Raw genomic sequence first — 17,359 nt, forward strand, 5'->3', positions numbered from 1 at the left:
TTTAAAAATAAAATCCATTTTTAATACTTATAGTTTTTTATTGCCATGCACTTAATAAAAATATATTTTTAATATTACAATATATTGCTTTATTATAAAATCTATATGTATAAAATACTAAAAATTAATATTTTTAATGTTAGATAACATTAGTTGTCATGTTTAACACGTATTAATAAACTTTACTTAACAAATTTTTAAACTTAATTTAGTGTTTGTACATAAGAATTAAGGCACATATATAGTAGCATATTATCCCATGAACGATGGGCTTTTTTTTAATACATCTGACTGTTTCTCATGCTCCAAACACAAACAGATACTGGTGTGCGACTCTGAAATACTGTTCGTATTGGCTTTGGCAGGTACACTAAAGATCTGGCTAAGGTTAGAACAGTCAAAATTGACAGGTTCTTCTTCTTTTCAGGCGATAGACGCTAACTTTAAGGCACAGGCCTCCGCAAAGATCGCCACCAGGACCGGTCTTGCACTCCCCCCCTCCAGCGACCGAAGCAATGTCATCGGTTCACTTAATGGGGGACCTATCCACGCCGTGTCTACCGACTCATGGTGGCCACTCACTGCCACTTCACTATTTACTGTTTTTTTTTTTTATTTTAGGTTCAAAAACAGCATAAACCTCGGAAGTTAATTTCTCTACTATAGAGCATATTGTAAAACTGACCACAAAAAAACCTGTCAAGACAAAACCTCTCCTCAAATAAGGGGAGAACTCTCATAACTGTAGATTAATAATGCCATTATAAGGGAGCACAATCTCATTCTAGGTTCTATACAATTAGTATCTTCTAGTATTCTTCTCTTAACAATAATGAATACATATATAATGATAATATAATATAAATAATGTCTCAAACTCCATAATCAACCATCGCTTCTAACTGTGGGGCATGAGAAATATTCAGCTTTTTTTAATAGAGCTACGCTGAATGACTCTTGTACTACAAGGCACAAACTGAACCATCATTAATAATGTAAACATTCATCTTAGTATAACATGAGTTTTATTAATGTTGAACGTTAGCTTTCATTTTGTATCTCAACCATTTTACCAGTTCTCTGATCTACACCATCTATTATAACTGGACTTGCATCTTCCACCGGGGTTACAGGGCAACTGTTGCTCCTGTCACTTGCTAGCTCCAGCATCAACGTCTCCAACTTCTGTGCTTTCCTTGTCTCATTGTGAGTGATCAGCGCACATAGATGCTCAGTGAGCAATTCTTTTTTCTCCTTTTCCTTTTGCAAGTGAATTTTGGCCTGCAGGAATTCCTTTTCTATTTTCAAATATTGCTTTCTGTAAGACAAAAACAGATTAAATTTAGTTATATTTGCAATAAGATTCCAAAAGCCTCATTGCAAGTTGACCTGCATTCATTGTTTTCCATTGGTTTACTGCTGCAAATGTACGAGTATACTAAATGTTTTATCTGATAGTACTACCGAAAAAGCGCCAACGTTCGAGACATCGTCATGCTCTTTTTTGCCCCTACCACGCCGCGCTTGCTCAAGGCGCGGTAGAGCGATATAGGTTTATACCTATACATATAGTAAGACGATACCACTATATAAAAACTTACTCGGCTTCAGTGTAGTTTAAACAGGCTTGATCAATTTTCTTCCTTAACACGGCGACATCCTGTGAAAATTGTCCATCTAAAACCTGTAACTCCTTCTTTATTTTCTCCAGTCGAAGCACTTCTTCCTCTGTTTGTCTTGTCCTAAAACATTAACATTTTTCATTTACGTTTTTTTTTCAACACAATGTTAATGGCGTTACGGACTTAAAGCCGAATTTGATAGAAATAAGATTCAAATTAATGTCCTTTATAATGGCATCTTTAAACTTTAATTTACGTTGGTTCCAAACGCATCCTGATCTAAGACGGGCACACAACAAACTCAGTTGGGGTTTTTTGTTATCTTATTTACAACTACCCTTTATAAATAGTGGTCATTTTAACCCATAGACGCCCACTGCAAGGCTCTCCCCTAAAAATATCTATGGGAGATATACCATAATCGCCACGCGTGGCAGCCTGTTTGACGATCGCAGTGTGCTATTATGATACGCAGAGGACGCTGCCGTCCATCCTGAGGAAACTTGTTTATAAGTAATGAAAATTCTATATAATTAATGCAGTGTGAGTTATATACGATTTTACACCGGGAATCGAACCCATGACCTACAATTGCAAGTCTCATTCCTCTACTGCTGGAGTACAACAATAACTTTAATAGAAAGTATGATATTTATTTATTTATTCATTGATAATTTATAGGCTTTAAGGGGAGTTTAATATAAAGCAGTTTATACAGCAGAGTTTATACAGTTTTCTACAAAGTTGAATCCCAGAGAAAATCTTAACAAGTTTATCTTAATTTTTAGTACTTATTAAGATTCTCACACATCACATATAGAGATTTTCATATAAAGACTGTATGGAAAATGACTTAGCTAATGAAATAACTCAACTAAGAAGTTATACGATCTCATGTGTCAACAATTGCAACTGGTGTGTTGAACAAGATTTTGTATTTCAAAACTCGCATAGTAATCGGCAGACTCGTATGTACGATGAACCAACTTTATAAAATTTACAGTAATTCCGTTTACAACACGGACGGTATATAATACGTCTTCATGTCCCTCGTATAACACGTGTTCATAATCATTTTACGTACATTAACGTACATGTTTCGTTCCCATGCCTTTTTTTAATATGTCTTAAACCATCTTTAACGAAAAAAAATTTACGTATAATTGCGTATCACGTTATATGGATTCATATGCGCACGTTATTCAAGAATGCTCGTACAAGGCATTTTCCTATAACGCGAAATAAATATACCGTATCATAGTGGAGATTCACATTGTATATTTTTTCATTAACCATTTAGATAATTTTACATTTTATTCATGGAATATCATGAAAATAAAATTTTAACCAAAATTCACTATAAAAGGATTATAAATAATACCACATCCAACACACCAAAATACACAAACACTCAGTTCTTTTATTAATGAATGAATGTAAAATATATAGTGCAAAAATAACAACAAATTTCATATATTTACCATATAGTTTTTGTTAGTAGATGATACCATTTATTCATAATAGCAGAATCTGCACATACTTGAAACTATAACTGTTATCACAATACTGCACTAGACTGTTTTCCGTGACAAGACCAAATAGTATGTCAAACGAATTTTCAGATAGATAGTAAATTTGACAACTTGTGATAAAAAAATTGATATAAAAATTCAATACACTGATATCTGAATCGTCCTGTCCTTTATAATAACGCCATTATAAAATGGTTATTTAAAGAATCTGTTATATTAAATTTCACTTACTATAATAATAAATTATATTATCGCCTTTATTTAAGTCAGTCCACTGGTAGACATAGGCCACCTCCATATATTGCCAACAGGACTGGTTGGAAGCGACCTGTGTCAATCCTCTTCAGACAGCTTTAACAAAGTCAACACTGCTATAGCCAGGACATGGTCTCCAATATAACCTTAAAACCGTAACGGCCATCTGTACCGCGTCATTTGTCCTGCTTATTACCATTTCAAATTGCCAACTTGTCAAAATTATTGTAATTGTGTAAAATAATAATTATGTAAATGGTTAAGTTTCATAAACGCGAGACTACTTTTTGAAAAAGTTATACAAGAATATATGTCCTATTCTATTGTTTAACATATCTAAGAGTCGATTTGGGGACTCTATGAGTCTGGGCTAGTGCTCTGGTGAGCAGCGATTACCCCGGAGCCTAACCCAGAACTAATGCTATGAGCATCAGATGAACCTCACATTCATAAGTTGATGTTTACATCGTTTCGCAGACAGCTTATTAAACAAAGTAAAGTATTATAATATATAACTTCTTGTCTAGTTTGCGTATTATTCCGTAATAACCCGTCTGCTGATTTTATAACTGTATAGTAAATAAGATATATCTTTATTGTCTTAACTAAATCAATAGTATAGTGAAACTTAGAAATTATTTATTATAACTCTGTAAGAAGTTATAAATATAGGATATTATTACATACATAAATATTAACACACTCCATGCCATGTGTGACGTATACAATTTCCATTCTGCCTATTTGCAATTCTCATTGAAAAACAAAGAATTCTTCAAAAATCAATTGTAGAGTCAAATATAGATAACTTCACATCACGTATGCGCGTACGTCATGCATTAAAAAAAATACAACTTTTCCCGCTAATTATAGCTTTGCAGTATTGAAAAAGTGTAAAGTATACGTCTTTAACGACTTTTTTTAAATTTTTAAAGTGTGAGTCGTATCGTAAATGCTCCACACGGCCTAAATAGAAAATCTTCGAAAATTGTCGTGGCACGAAACGTATTAATAGGCATTCATTGAGCTATATTATGTTTTTAGTACATGACTGAAACATAAAAAATTGTATCAAAATTTAACAAAAGTTGCTGATTTCTCAGGCCTAATTTAAAATCCCATTGTCATGTCGGGTTGATAAATGAAAGAAAGCATGGGAATTTATAACGATGAGAAAAACAATACATCCATTGTTATGGCATTTAAAATTCGAATGATAATGGATATAATGTGCGCGGAAGTGCTTTTCTCCGATAGTTGTAAGTGAGTGGTTATGGCGCAGTTTACAAAACGCATACGAGATATTTAAGAACAGACTTCTCGATGTTTATTCGCGTCCACCGTCCTGCCGTTCACATACCTCCTAAGGTTACTTGTTTCATATGACTTGCGTAGATATGTAAGATTAAAAATTGACATTGTTAGGGTGTTGTGTAAAAATATCAAGACACCAATAATTTTAAAAAAAATAATGATTTTCTTTTATTATTGGTTTATTTTAATTATCTCGATTTAGTTTAAAATAGTTTAAGAATTGGGTTAGCAAATAGTGTAAAATACTGGAGTAAAATAAATTAGAAAACATGCAGAAACTTGAGCAAAAAAAATAATACGGGAATATTAACTTTTATTCTGTGGAATATTCATGCAATAAATAAAAAAATGTGAGCAAAAAATTTAATCAGTTCCAAATGACACCAACCATCACATTGTCGTAATAAGCCTAAACAACATTAATAAAGAATATTTATGTCCAAGTACAAAATCTGTGGACACACCGCATTACAATAAAATCAGAACATAATTAACTTTAAGAGGAATATAACTGTATATTATCAATTTATTCATTTTATCAATTATTTATTGTGATTACTTTTGTGTTATAAATGCGTAATAAATTGCGGCTCGCAAATAATTTCAAATTTCGAATAATGGCTATCAAGGAGTTTGGTCATCCCTGTTATGTTATTCTCTTAATAAAGTTATATATTAAGTGTATATTGACAATGATCTAAATGTCAAATAGTTTTTTTCACAAATGAATAGTATTATATAATCTCACCTGTCAGCTAATGCTTTTGCAAGCATCTCTTTCCTTTTCTTGTTTTGCTCTTCCATTAACCTCTGTTGTAATTGCAGCTGTTGTAACTTCTCTCTATGCATCGCCAACTCTTCCTCATTGTAATTATCAAATGTCAATACTGTACTATTTTTCCTACTGTCTAAATTATTATTTTGTTCATCTCCGGAAATGCTATTACACTCTCCATTTTCAACATTTACTTGCAACTTATCTTCGCTTGTGTCTTTCTCAGGTTCATTATGAGTAACATCTTCTTCTGCCAACAAAGTGGGGGATTTTATGCTTAACTTGCATTTACTAAATTCTATGTGATCTATAGCATCATCTGATTCTTGCTTGTGTACCATCTGTAATTTATGTTGCTTTGTCCCTTTTTTGGGCTGCAATTTGTTAAATTTTCGAATGCTTTTCAAGTTTACTTCCTCTTCCACTACACCTTATCGAAAAAAAAGAAAAAATTGTAAGATCAATATTTAAAGTTCACATTTTTATATTACTCGCTCGTGCAAGTTATGATCGTTGTGGCCGAGACGCTATCGAGTGATGGCCACGCGGCGCGGGTCTCCGCAAGCCCCCGCATGGTGGACCGACGACATAGTCATAATCGCGGCAGGGGAGACGCTGGATCGGTCAACGTTGCTATTTTGGGAGAGACCTTGTACTAGGCATCTACCGTCTGACATGATACTGACTTCGATAAATAATGTAGTTCAGTAGTGGATCTACTATATCAGTAAGGTATGGGGCAGATATCGATGCAATAGGCTTCGAGGTGAAATACAATGTACTACACGTTTTACAATTATATATAAATATACATGCAATTGTAACACATAATGCAATATTCAGCAAAAAATTAATGAAATGGTTAATCAACAAATACGTTCGTATTACGTACTATTCCAAAAACAATTAAGCAAAAATGTTATTTTAATAATCACTGTTGATTTTAATGGCTCTATATTCATTCACTGTGTTGTTACACAACCTGAGCGGCTGATACAAGCAAATTTTCAAAGAAGCAACAGTCCTCGTTAGTAAGAGATATAGCATAAGGAGGGAGAGAATATACGTATATACTATACTATATGCAACCAATGTCCAGCAGTTGACATTTGATGTGAAATGCGATGATATACATATATTGGTATTATCTCCCAAATATCTATACTAAAATCACAACTAAAGAAAAATTTTTAAAATGTGAAATTTATTATGTACTAGCAGTTGCAACTGCCTTCTATCAAATATTTATTGCTTATGACAGTACAACAAAAAATTCTGGCTAGTTACTTTATTTTTGTTTATTTATTTACACTATTATACACCAAAATAAAAAATATATATCTAAATGAAAATAAAAATTATACAATTTATGCAGAAGTGGTAAAACAGGTGTCTTATCACTGAGGCTCTCTACTGAATAACCTTTACACCAGGTTTTATACCAGGCTGCAATATATGCTGCAAGAGTACAGTTGTAATACAGTTTTATTAGGGTAACCAGTAAGTAATGTCCTTTTCTTGAGTTAAATTCACATGGCTACATTTTTATTTCTTATCAACAATATACCTTTGGTTTCAACTACCTATTACCATGTAGTATACAAATTTTCAATGCTGGAGTGGTAAAAATCAATTATTTTTCTGTAAAATAGGTCGACAGAAACAACATTACTTTTCAGTCCCTCTTATATTTTTATGGTAGTGCTTTAAGGTTCACAATATATTCAATTACAACCTAACAAACTTTTATTTTTCTGATTGACATTAAATATTTTTCGACTAAGAACAGGTATTTCAGCATAGTCATGCTGATAATGGCATTAATTTGAATAGAAAGTTCCAAATGTTCTGTTAAATGCAATACAATTGATATAAAAAGAATCTATAAGCCCTACCAATTCCTATTATTGTTGTTGTTGTTAGTTTTCAAGGCTTAATTGATCAAAGTTAATTTGCATCTCTTTTAGCTAAGATTCCAGTTGTTTCACCTTTGAGGTTTGCTTATCCCAAGATGACAGTTTTATATTTGTATGTTTAAGTTTTATATCTATATCCTTCAATGAATTTTTAAGTTCTTGAAACCTGGTTGTTAGATTGTCTGATTATTTATATCAGTGTATATATTTTCTTTTAGTGCTGTGTTTTAGTTAGTTTTAGTAAAGAGAAGTGTTATATTTACTGTTTTGCTTACAATTTCATGATTTTTTATATCTATGTAAAACCTTACATGAGACACCTTAATATGAGGAAAATATGAGAATTGGTTGTGCTATTATCAAGTTTTACACAAAACTACATATTTGATGATTAATTTTTATTTACATAAGATTATTGTTGTTAAACCAACATCAGAAATAACCTAAAATTTAAAATTTTAGGTGTAAAGAGACTGCTATATGATTAAGTTTTTTAGGGTTAGATGCTGTTCCTAAAATGCTATGTTTATCAGAATATTTTCATATTTTATTATTAGTATATCTATGTTTAATCTGTTATTATAAAATTATTCTTTTCCATAAATTAGAAATGTGTTTGACAACTTGTATATAAATGATGATTGTAAGTAATGTAATGTAATCAGCATTAATTAATAAGTCTTATCTCATGACAATTTTAGATATCTCTTGAAGTAACTCACGAATGATAAAAATAACTTAATTGAATATTCTTTAAAAAAGAACATATTAGATAATAAATAATTTTTGTTATATATTTGTACTCTCTTCTATGCCACTAAGTAAATTTATCATACGTGTTCTTCTAAGTTTTTTCCGGTGACGTAAACAACAAAATATGTCAAACAATTTACTGAAAGGAAAAATCAATTGTACCGCTTGTATAGATTAGTGATAGATAGAGTAAAAGATAGCACATTTATTATAATGTATACATGATTTAATAATTATCAGGTATTCGTAAAATATTCTTGAGATGTTAATTGTATTTACCGCTCTTCGTGACAGATTCCGCTGATTTGATACGCTTTAAATCTTCTTCACTAAAGCCCGTAAAAGTAGACGTCATCTTTACTTATTGCTTAAATATTTCTTAAATGTTTAATAAGATTTCTACGTTATTCCCACATAATATAAATTTAAAATGAAACTGTTTTTAGATTATCTTTGACAGTACTTACTACTATCATGATAATACAATATGACAGTGACAACAGAACTAAACAAATTGTCAGTGTTGCACATTAATTACAGATGGTGGCTATGTCTGATGATGACTTTATTAGGAATTGTTAAAACATTTTTCTACCAATATTGTAGATTTAGATATCATATTAACTTTGCCTACTTGAATATATTTTTACATTTTAATACGTGTAAGAAGAGTGGGAAAACTCAAAAAAAACGATAAAGGGAAAAATATTTATGTCAATGTCATTTGCTTATGGGTATCAGTTCTGTCAAGTATCTAGCCCACATGTTAATACAAATTTTTGGACAGTTTTATATATAACAAATATTACACATGTGTTTTAAATGCCTTGATAATCATCAAAAATGTGTATGTATAATTTTCATTATTATTATTTACACTGTTTTTTTCATTCATACATTCTTTTGTACTAAAATCTTATGTATTTCCTACAGCCACAGTATTAAACAAAGTTCGCGATGTGGATCCAAATAATAGCGAGGCCGTTAAAGAAGTGCTCACATTGTTTTTCCAAAATCTATCAAAACACACTGGTCTAAATTGTAATCAATGGTTGCGAACACTGGAAACCATACTCAACCGGTATTATAACCTACTGAAATTTATAACTTATATATTGTTTCTTTCTTATTAGTCATCTCATGTTCCCTGCGTTGAGGCACAATTCATCTCAGAAAAGATATGAGTCGTAAACCCAAACGCTGATACCAAAAATATTTATGATTATTACATCAATCGAAACATGGTTACCTAAAATGGGCGATGTCGACCACTAGGATTCGAAATTGTTTTCCCAGGCGTCGACATAAACGAAACACTTATTTTGGGGCTCAACAAAGTCTAAAATTTGAATTAATTAACATGGGTATAATTAATATTTCAGAAGAGATTATAACTGTTGGACTTTTAAAAATACATGTTCACAAGTATACATCAGAAGTTCTTGCAAAACATTGAAACAGTATCCATCATTGTGAATAATTACTGCAAAATACACTATTGCTTCTACATCATGTTACCTTCATAATGATAATTAATTGTCATGAAGGCAAATATTTATGATATTATGGGGTTAATATGTCCAAATATGGGTAAAACCTAGACATGTAAATTAAAATAAAAAGGTTTTATTGGAAATTAATAACAGGCATATATCCAGCAGAGGATGCCTTATTGCTGAAATAATATGTATGAATAAAAGAACACCATTAATAGTTTTATTGTAACACCAAGTTTTAATTTACATAAAGTGCATTAATCTTTTTTTAGGAAATGGTATACACTTCTACAATAAAATGTATGAAATAGATAGATACATAATTAAAATAATATTATTTCAACATCCTGACTTTTCGAAAATGCTTAGCAAAGCCTATTGAAAACAATAAATATCTGTTTTATTCTATTATTTCAGATATCCAAAATACTGCTCTTCTCATAAAGTCACCATAGAAACATATCTCTCTCTCTTTTTAGACCGAAGTAACTATTATGATGTTATTCAAGCTGCTAAGTGTGCACATGCCTTGCTGCAGGTAACATTATTAATATATTTTAAAGTTTGCCACAACAACTATGACAAATTAGTTGTTAAACTTAGACAGTTAAAGTGAAAATAAATGCATTTTTCCAGGTGCGCTGGCCACAAGACAAACAGGTTACTTCTAAATCAGCATGGAGAGACAACATGAATCTACTCTGCAATTCAATACATTCCCTCATTGATACTCTTTTTAATGATACAGTTGATATTAACCAGAATGACAGTAAAAAGGTTGGTTGACTTTTTAATTTTTATATGCAACCTCCTTGATTGAACAAAAAAGTACATAGTAAAATAACTATATTTTATGTTTATTATTTCAGATCCAATTAAAATCAAATTTCGACTCACCTTTGACTGATGCTTTAATAGGGATTAGCTTTACAGGGCCTACTGGAGCCAACCATAAAAAAACGTTGCTGGAAACTAGACTTAGAAATATATTTGTTTTTATACAGGCCATGATTGTGTAAGTATCATTTGTTATCAAAATTCATGGTTTTATTTATTTTTTAAAAGTGATAAATATTTTTCTGAGGTTAATCTTTGAGGATGGGCAAGTTAAAATTTTAGTGGCCTTGCACCATACCGCGCGGATCGAGTGGTCGATAATGTCTTAAGGTTCTAGAGTGAAGGCCACGGCCACCACACATTATTAGGGTGGTTAGAAAAAACTTGTAATAATCAGACAAATATTTGATAGTACAAAATATTTTAGACCTTCTGGCCAATGTTCAGCAATCAATAGGAAAATGAAGATGATTTGTACCAAATTAGCTAATGTTATTATTTTACTTATAATTAACCTGTTATTACTCGTACATAAATATCAATTAATTGCTATTCTCAACAAAGATTTTCTTAATGAAATTAAAATCTGTAAATTTAAATCATAATAATATTCCTTGATTATGTTATCAAATACTAAACTATATTGCAGTGAGATTTATTCAGTACCGAAACCAATAAGCCCAAAAACTATATTGGATATCATTATACATTCAATCAGTGTGACCAGTGCCAAAAAATCACTATCAAATGATATATCTATGGTAAAAACTCAAGCACTGAGGACATTGGATGCTTTGATTGCTTGGTAAGTGTTTATTTTTCTAAAATATGAATTAAAAAATATTCTTAAATTTTTAGTGTTCTAAATTATAAAATGCTAGTGTGTTGTATATATAAAATTGCTTGTTCTATTAAGTTTTTAGCACATATATTGTACAATAATTAAATATTTTATCAATCTAATCCAAAGGAAATTTTAATGTAATGGGCATCATCCAGGCTCTTGAGATAACCAGAAGCCAATAAGAATATGGTTATGTCATTAAAAAAATTAATAAATTGTTGTGTCTATAGTTTATATATTAATACATTATTGTACATCAACTTAAAAACAATTTGTATGAAATAGGCAAAACATGAAGTACAATTGATCATTGATCTATCGTAAATTGCGAGTTTTTCTAAGCAACCATTAAAATTATTATTACTAACATATCTTGTTTACAAAAAAAAATATTATTAAGTTATTACTTCCCGCTAGTATGTAATTAACTAAGTAACAATTTAAATTTCATAAATATGTTACCAATGTTACAATAACATTTTATAATTTCAGTCTTGGAACAAATCTTATACCATTTTCGCCTCTAGTCTTTAGAATAGTAATGCAAACACTTAGATGGAGTTCAGACGTGAATATTGAAGATGCAAGGTGATTATCTCTCAAATAATATTTTAATTAATTCATATTCACTCAAATATCAATAAGACTAACATCTAATATGAATCATTTAAAATGAATTGATAAATAGTATTTATTATAACAATTTATTAACATTTATTATTAAATTATTATAATGTTTCGCACATTTGAAACATATTATATTAATAATAATCATTTGCACTAAGATTTGTACTTTAGGGTCCTAGTGTCTGTATTTATAGATCTAAAAGTTTTAAATAAATGTATTGCTCATTCATCAGCAAAAATCTAGAAAACTTTTACACCTATTACTAATGATCCCTGTATAGACAAATCACTTGGAATTATCATTATTTTTTTTGTTATGCCAGGCTAATAAATTCTGGCAGTGCAAAGCCGCCGGCAGGGATAGATAATAAAAAATAATTAATTTAATAACTGTGAAATTTTAAGAAATGTTTTTACCTGTTTTTGGATAGGGTGTACCCTACATTAATTGGCAGTAATTGAATTATACATTCCCCCTTTTATAGCTTTTACACCAATAATCAATCACCTATATATTTGTTTAATTTAATTGAGATTACTTTTTTATTTATATAGACAAGTTCGTTGTAATGCATACAACAGTTTGAGCAACTGGCTAACCACACTGCACACTTACCGTTTCCCCCCTGGCAATGTATGGGAGGATGAACTTATTAGCCATGTCATTGGTGACACCACTCCACCAAAGAAGACAGTTCAACTCAATGTAAGTTACATCTATTTTTTTGAAGAACTTCACTTTAGCATATAGAATGTCTACCTGTATGTGATCCATTTATTGTTTATAAGCACAAAGCAGGTTTTTATTTATAATTATAGCACAAGCTAAGCAGAGATTAATGATAATGAATAATTTAACTATTTTTCTTAGATTTTGGTTTTGCAAGTAAGTTGTCTGGAAGATTATGTAACCATCCAAATTCCTGTTCAAGAACAAGTTAACAACTTGGGGAACATTGTATAACTATTGCTTTAGTTCTGACCTAGTCTATGGGGGAATCGGTCCTAACCAGAGTTCTAGCTTAGACTCTGAGGATATTGCCCTCACCTCACCAGAGTTTTAACCTGGGCTATGGAGGAATGGAGGAATGTCCCTACAAGAGTTATAATTTGGAAAGGGGAATCACTCGTCACTACTAGAGTTCTAATATAGACTCTCGGAGTCCCTGAAACGGCTTTTAATAAAATTAACACATGAAAGTGTTTTTCATTCTCCGAATAATGAAACTTGAGTAGCTAACAAATGTTTTCACTTACTTTATAGTCTGTAATGTAAGCAGGCAATATTTCGATGTAGCTCAAACTTTGTGTTAGCTTATTATTGAAATCAACGAGGCACGTCTCTCGAGTGGCAACTACCAACCAACGACATGTTAAGGTCACGGGAAATCGCTTCGGGCATTTAGCGACTTTGGTCATGGCGATCTCTTGATCAGATCTATGCCTTGCAGTGAGTGTCTATCGGCTAAAAAGATGAATATATATGTCATATATTATAACCAAAAAAGAAAAGTTTTTTTATGATTCCTTGAATGTATATATATACATTGAAATAAATTTTATTTTACAGATGAGTGGCCAACCACTGAAAAATCTAAGCAAAAAAGCAAGAAGGAAACTTCAGAATAATATGTTAAAAGAAAGCACAATAGCTACACATGCTCCAGGAGAAAAAAATAAGCTTGTTTTGTTAGTATAAAAGTAATTCTTTAATAATTCGTTAAGTTAGGTGTCATCATAGAACATCGCCTGAAATTTTACTTTTCTAAACATCTTTGGTGCACTATGTGACACATATATTTAAACAGGACCTTATTTATCACTGTCACTGTGTGTATTTTATGCAATAAAAATCATAAGTGGTAATTTATATTTTAAATAGATAATTTACATACAAAATAATATCTATGATGTTCAAACCCATAGACAAAAAGTGATTTTTATAAAAAAAGGCAATGACGTTCTTCATGTTAGCAGTACTGTATTATTTATTATATTGTAGCAACGATGAAACTAACAACGAAGTAGCCATGGCAGCTTTGGAATTCGCTGAAACGTTCCTGTCAGTGTGTGGTGTGTTCTTGAAGCCAAATTCACATAAGGTACTTAGAATCCTTGAGTTTATTTTACATTCGACTCCTTATTTCATTTAGATCTTTATGTTTAAATCAAAAATAATGACAATGTAAAATAAAAAGAGCTATGTTTGGAATTACGCTGCAAGTTCGAATCAGCAATGAGATCTACAAAAAAATTTAGGTTACCTACGTAGCTCGCGAAATTGCTCGTGCATTCGATGGCCTTTGGAGCTGAAAGGTTCTTGAGTAGCTCCCATGAACTGGTGGACGCGGCGAGGGTAGGCACCCCATTAGGAATACATAGATAAAGCCGCAGGTAGACTTTGGATGCTGGCAGCGCAAGATCGATAATCCCAGCGATGTTTGAGGAAGACCTATGTATTATAGTGGCCGTCTGTCGGCTAAAAGAAAAATACACTAGAAAATATTTATCACTTTATAACTATTCCTCTTGCAGATGTTTCAAGAGCATTTCGTGAGAGAATGTTACAACATTAGTACATACTCTGATGAATATGTTTTATTGCTACTACGTGTTCTCGAAGCCTTAAGAAAGACTACACCGTCCACAGTGCCGCCGCCTACGCAATATTGTCTAGAGCTATATAGTACTGTTTCAAATGTTCAATCTAAAGAGGTTTGTTATTTAATTTCCTAAATTTAGTTAAATATCATCATCTCGTCTGAAATATAAAAACTAAAAATTGTTTTAATCTTTTTCTATCTCTATTTTCAGTAAAACAATTTCATTTGAGTTTTTAAAATAAGAATATTGAATTTAATCTCGTTTTTTTCTTCCAGATTTCTAAATTTAGTTCCAATGCTCTGCTAGATATAAGATTACATTTGCACTGTTCACCACCAACAATAAATTTTGCATTAGTAGTTCAACCCGAAAAGGAGAAGACAGTAGACAAGCAGAAGAGAATATCGGAGAGAAATAGAGCAGCATTGGAAAAATTCCTTGGGTCTGATAGGTATTTATTTAATGAATATTATATTCAAAGCATATCTATGTGATTGCTCATTTATGCGGTTCCAATAATATGACAGTGTATTTTTGAGTTTTTTTTTTTAATAAGTCCTGGGTAAACAGCTCAATTAGTTGCTGTCATTTCAATAAGAAGCCATCTGTGTATAGATTATGTAGCTTTTTACTAATTATTTAAAAGACGTAATAAAGACAATAAAAGATCATTTTCTATTTAGATTGTTTGAAGAGAAGTGCTGACGCAAAAAAAATGTGCATGATAAAACAAAGGTTACAATAGTAAGTGCGCAAAACAAATACCAGTAATCATATGTAATGAAGATATAAAATGAACAAAGTAGAATAAAAAAAAACAAAGAAACATGTACATATTACTATAACAGTGTAAATAATAATGCTATAAATAGACTAAGGCTTAACAATAAATATGATACTTCATTAACCAATTGGAATTTATTTAAAATATTTTTATCACATTTAATGTATAATAGTGAACTGAATAAGCTAAAATTATTTTCTCAGATTTTTATGCTTGCTTATTCTCGGTTGATGATAATGCTGTTAGCCCAGGGAATTTTACAGCTTCATCGGAACTGAGTTCAAAGAGTGTAAGGGTCTGTGAACTTAAAATGTTTTTTTATGATTTGCTAGATATATCAGCAAAGAAGCAATTAATTGAAACATCATTTGGTTAAGAATTTTATGGATATGATTATTAAATCTAGTAAAACTGCGACATGCACCCCGATGTACTAGTTACTGCTACTATTAAATACTAGCAATTTTTTTCAGAATGCCTAAACAGAACACCAGTGAAGAGGTGATCACAATTCCTGATGAACCTTTAAGTAAAAAGCCACGTTTAGAAGAAGAATCAGATAAAATAAGTTTAAGCAGTGAATCTGTATGTTCAGTAGAAAGCCATCCAGATGCAGACAGCGAAGATGAAGGCGAGGAAACTCCACAAGAAGTAGAAAATGATATTGATACAAATATGGAAACAGACCCTAAAGAGGAAATATCTAATAAAAATGAGAACAATATTATAAACACAAAATCTATTGCTATAGAAGTTGAAGGACATATTAATGAAACTATAACAAAAAAAATGGACTCAATATTCCTAGAAGATACTGAAGAATCTGAAAAATCACAAGAGCCAACACCAATTCATGAAGCAAAAACACAACTTCCACTAAACAATTTAAATGAAGTAGTGGATGAAGAGGAACAACCTCCTTCTGTGGAAGTCTCTTATGATTATCCCAATGAAAGTAATGTGAAGGTGACAGTTTTAGATAAAATGGATGATGAAAATCTTCCCAGTACTAATGAAACAGATGATGTTCAAATAACTTGCGGTCAAGTGGTAATACCATCACAAGAAAATGAATTGGAGAAGCCAAAAGAGAGTGATGGAACACTGACTGATGTTAATGTAGTAGTTAATGGAGTTAAGGAAGCAAATAATGAAGAAATAAACAAGGCAGAAACAGGAGAAGAAAATGTAACTAGTAAATTAACTAAAAAAGATGAAATTTCAGTAGAAGAAATGTTAGCAGATTTTGTAGATGAAGTAAATGAGCAAGCCGTTGATGCTTAACTTTTTTATTAAGTAGTACAAAAAAATTACAAAAGTATATAAGCGTAAATGTCATTTCTACTTCCAATATATATTACTTTTTCCTTATTTAGTTTTATTTCATTTCTGTTTCTTATTGCCTGCTTGACTATATTCTTTCCTATCTCTTGAATGGTTTATTGGTTCTATATTCAATTTAGCCAATAAGGTACCTAATTTATAAGGTAATGTTTTGTGACTTTATAGCCAGATATGTATATATGGGTGTATCCCTGGATCGACGTAGATCTCTAATAAATATTTAATTGAATGGGTTGGAAATGGTCTGCATCCAGCGTCTTTCAACAGCTTTGATCATACATACGTATGAACGTGGTCGAAGACGTAAATTTTATTGCGATAACAGTATTATTAAAATAATTTTGCTAATAACATTATTTTTTCCTCTAATACCTGTTTTTTGTATTCTTGGTACAATTATTGGAAGATAAAAAATATTCAAAAGTTGTAAAAGACGTGTGAACAAAATTAATATTAGAATATGCACTTATCTAAATCATGAACCTGATCTAATCATTTATTCTATTTCGAATTCTGTTATCGAGGAGAGGAAGCGTTAACATGGGGATATTTGTTAGTCTTCTACCATTTGCAAGGTGTAGTCGCGATCTCTTGTTTATATGTAAAATTGTATGATTTATCTTTATCTTATTGATTCAACCTGTAAATTTGGTGTT

The 17,359-nt window shown here is 31.1% G+C and overlaps 2 protein-coding genes across 3 annotated transcripts; one reads left to right on the plus strand and one right to left on the minus strand.

Annotated features, from left to right (window-relative positions):
- Positions 1 to 93: 93 nt before the first annotated feature.
- Positions 94 to 8,638, minus strand: Gorab (Golgin, RAB6 interacting). 2 transcript variants are annotated; one of them, XM_068762389.1, is made up of 4 exons: positions 8,447 to 8,638; positions 5,472 to 5,922; positions 1,602 to 1,742; positions 94 to 1,318 (listed from the first exon to the last, which is right to left on the minus strand). In XM_068762389.1, exons 1-4 carry the CDS (start codon positions 8,520 to 8,522, stop codon positions 1,042 to 1,044), a joined length of 945 nt encoding a protein of 314 aa, XP_068618490.1. In that variant the 5' UTR covers positions 8,523 to 8,638; the 3' UTR covers positions 94 to 1,041. The 2 variants fall into 2 exon arrangements, with proteins under 2 accessions (XP_068618490.1, XP_068618489.1); XM_068762388.1 differs by having other exon boundaries at positions 5,472 to 5,928.
- A 275-nt stretch (positions 8,639 to 8,913) lies between these two features.
- On the plus strand, positions 8,914 to 16,730 carry LOC137919277 (chemotaxis regulatory protein ChePep-like). Its single transcript, XM_068762306.1, has 13 exons — positions 8,914 to 9,014; positions 9,101 to 9,248; positions 10,081 to 10,201; positions 10,300 to 10,440; positions 10,533 to 10,678; positions 11,150 to 11,305; positions 11,837 to 11,932; positions 12,527 to 12,677; positions 13,542 to 13,660; positions 13,974 to 14,073; positions 14,507 to 14,686; positions 14,851 to 15,026; positions 15,833 to 16,730. The coding sequence occupies exons 1-13, from the start codon at positions 9,011 to 9,013 to the stop codon at positions 16,641 to 16,643; spliced, it is 2,349 nt and encodes a 782-aa protein (XP_068618407.1). The 5' UTR covers positions 8,914 to 9,010; the 3' UTR covers positions 16,644 to 16,730.
- The last annotated feature ends 629 nt before the right edge of the window (positions 16,731 to 17,359 follow it).

This window comes from Battus philenor, unplaced genomic scaffold, assembly GCF_028537555.1.
Source record: "Battus philenor isolate CCGP_79_NKW_IND1 unplaced genomic scaffold, ilBatPhil1.0.hap1 SCAF_16, whole genome shotgun sequence".
NCBI classification, from domain to species: Eukaryota; Metazoa; Arthropoda; class Insecta; order Lepidoptera; family Papilionidae; genus Battus; species Battus philenor.

Coding starts and splice junctions, on each gene's coding strand:
- LOC137919277 (XM_068762306.1), top strand. Junction 10,441..10,532: donor ACCAGAATGACAGTAAAAAG/GTTGGTTGACTT, acceptor TTATTATTTCAG/ATCCAATTAAAATCAAATTT. Junction 15,027..15,832: donor AAATTCCTTGGGTCTGATAG/GTATTTATTTAA, acceptor AATTTTTTTCAG/AATGCCTAAACAGAACACCA.
- Gorab (XM_068762388.1), bottom strand. CDS start 8,522: ATGACGTCTACTTTTACGGGCTTTAGTGAAGAAGATTTAAAGCGTATC. Junction 5,929..8,446: donor GGAATCTGTCACGAAGAGCG/GTAAATACAATT, acceptor TTTTTCGATAAG/GTGTAGTGGAAGAGGAAGTA. Junction 1,319..1,601: donor TTAAACTACACTGAAGCCGA/GTAAGTTTTTAT, acceptor TTTGTCTTACAG/AAAGCAATATTTGAAAATAG.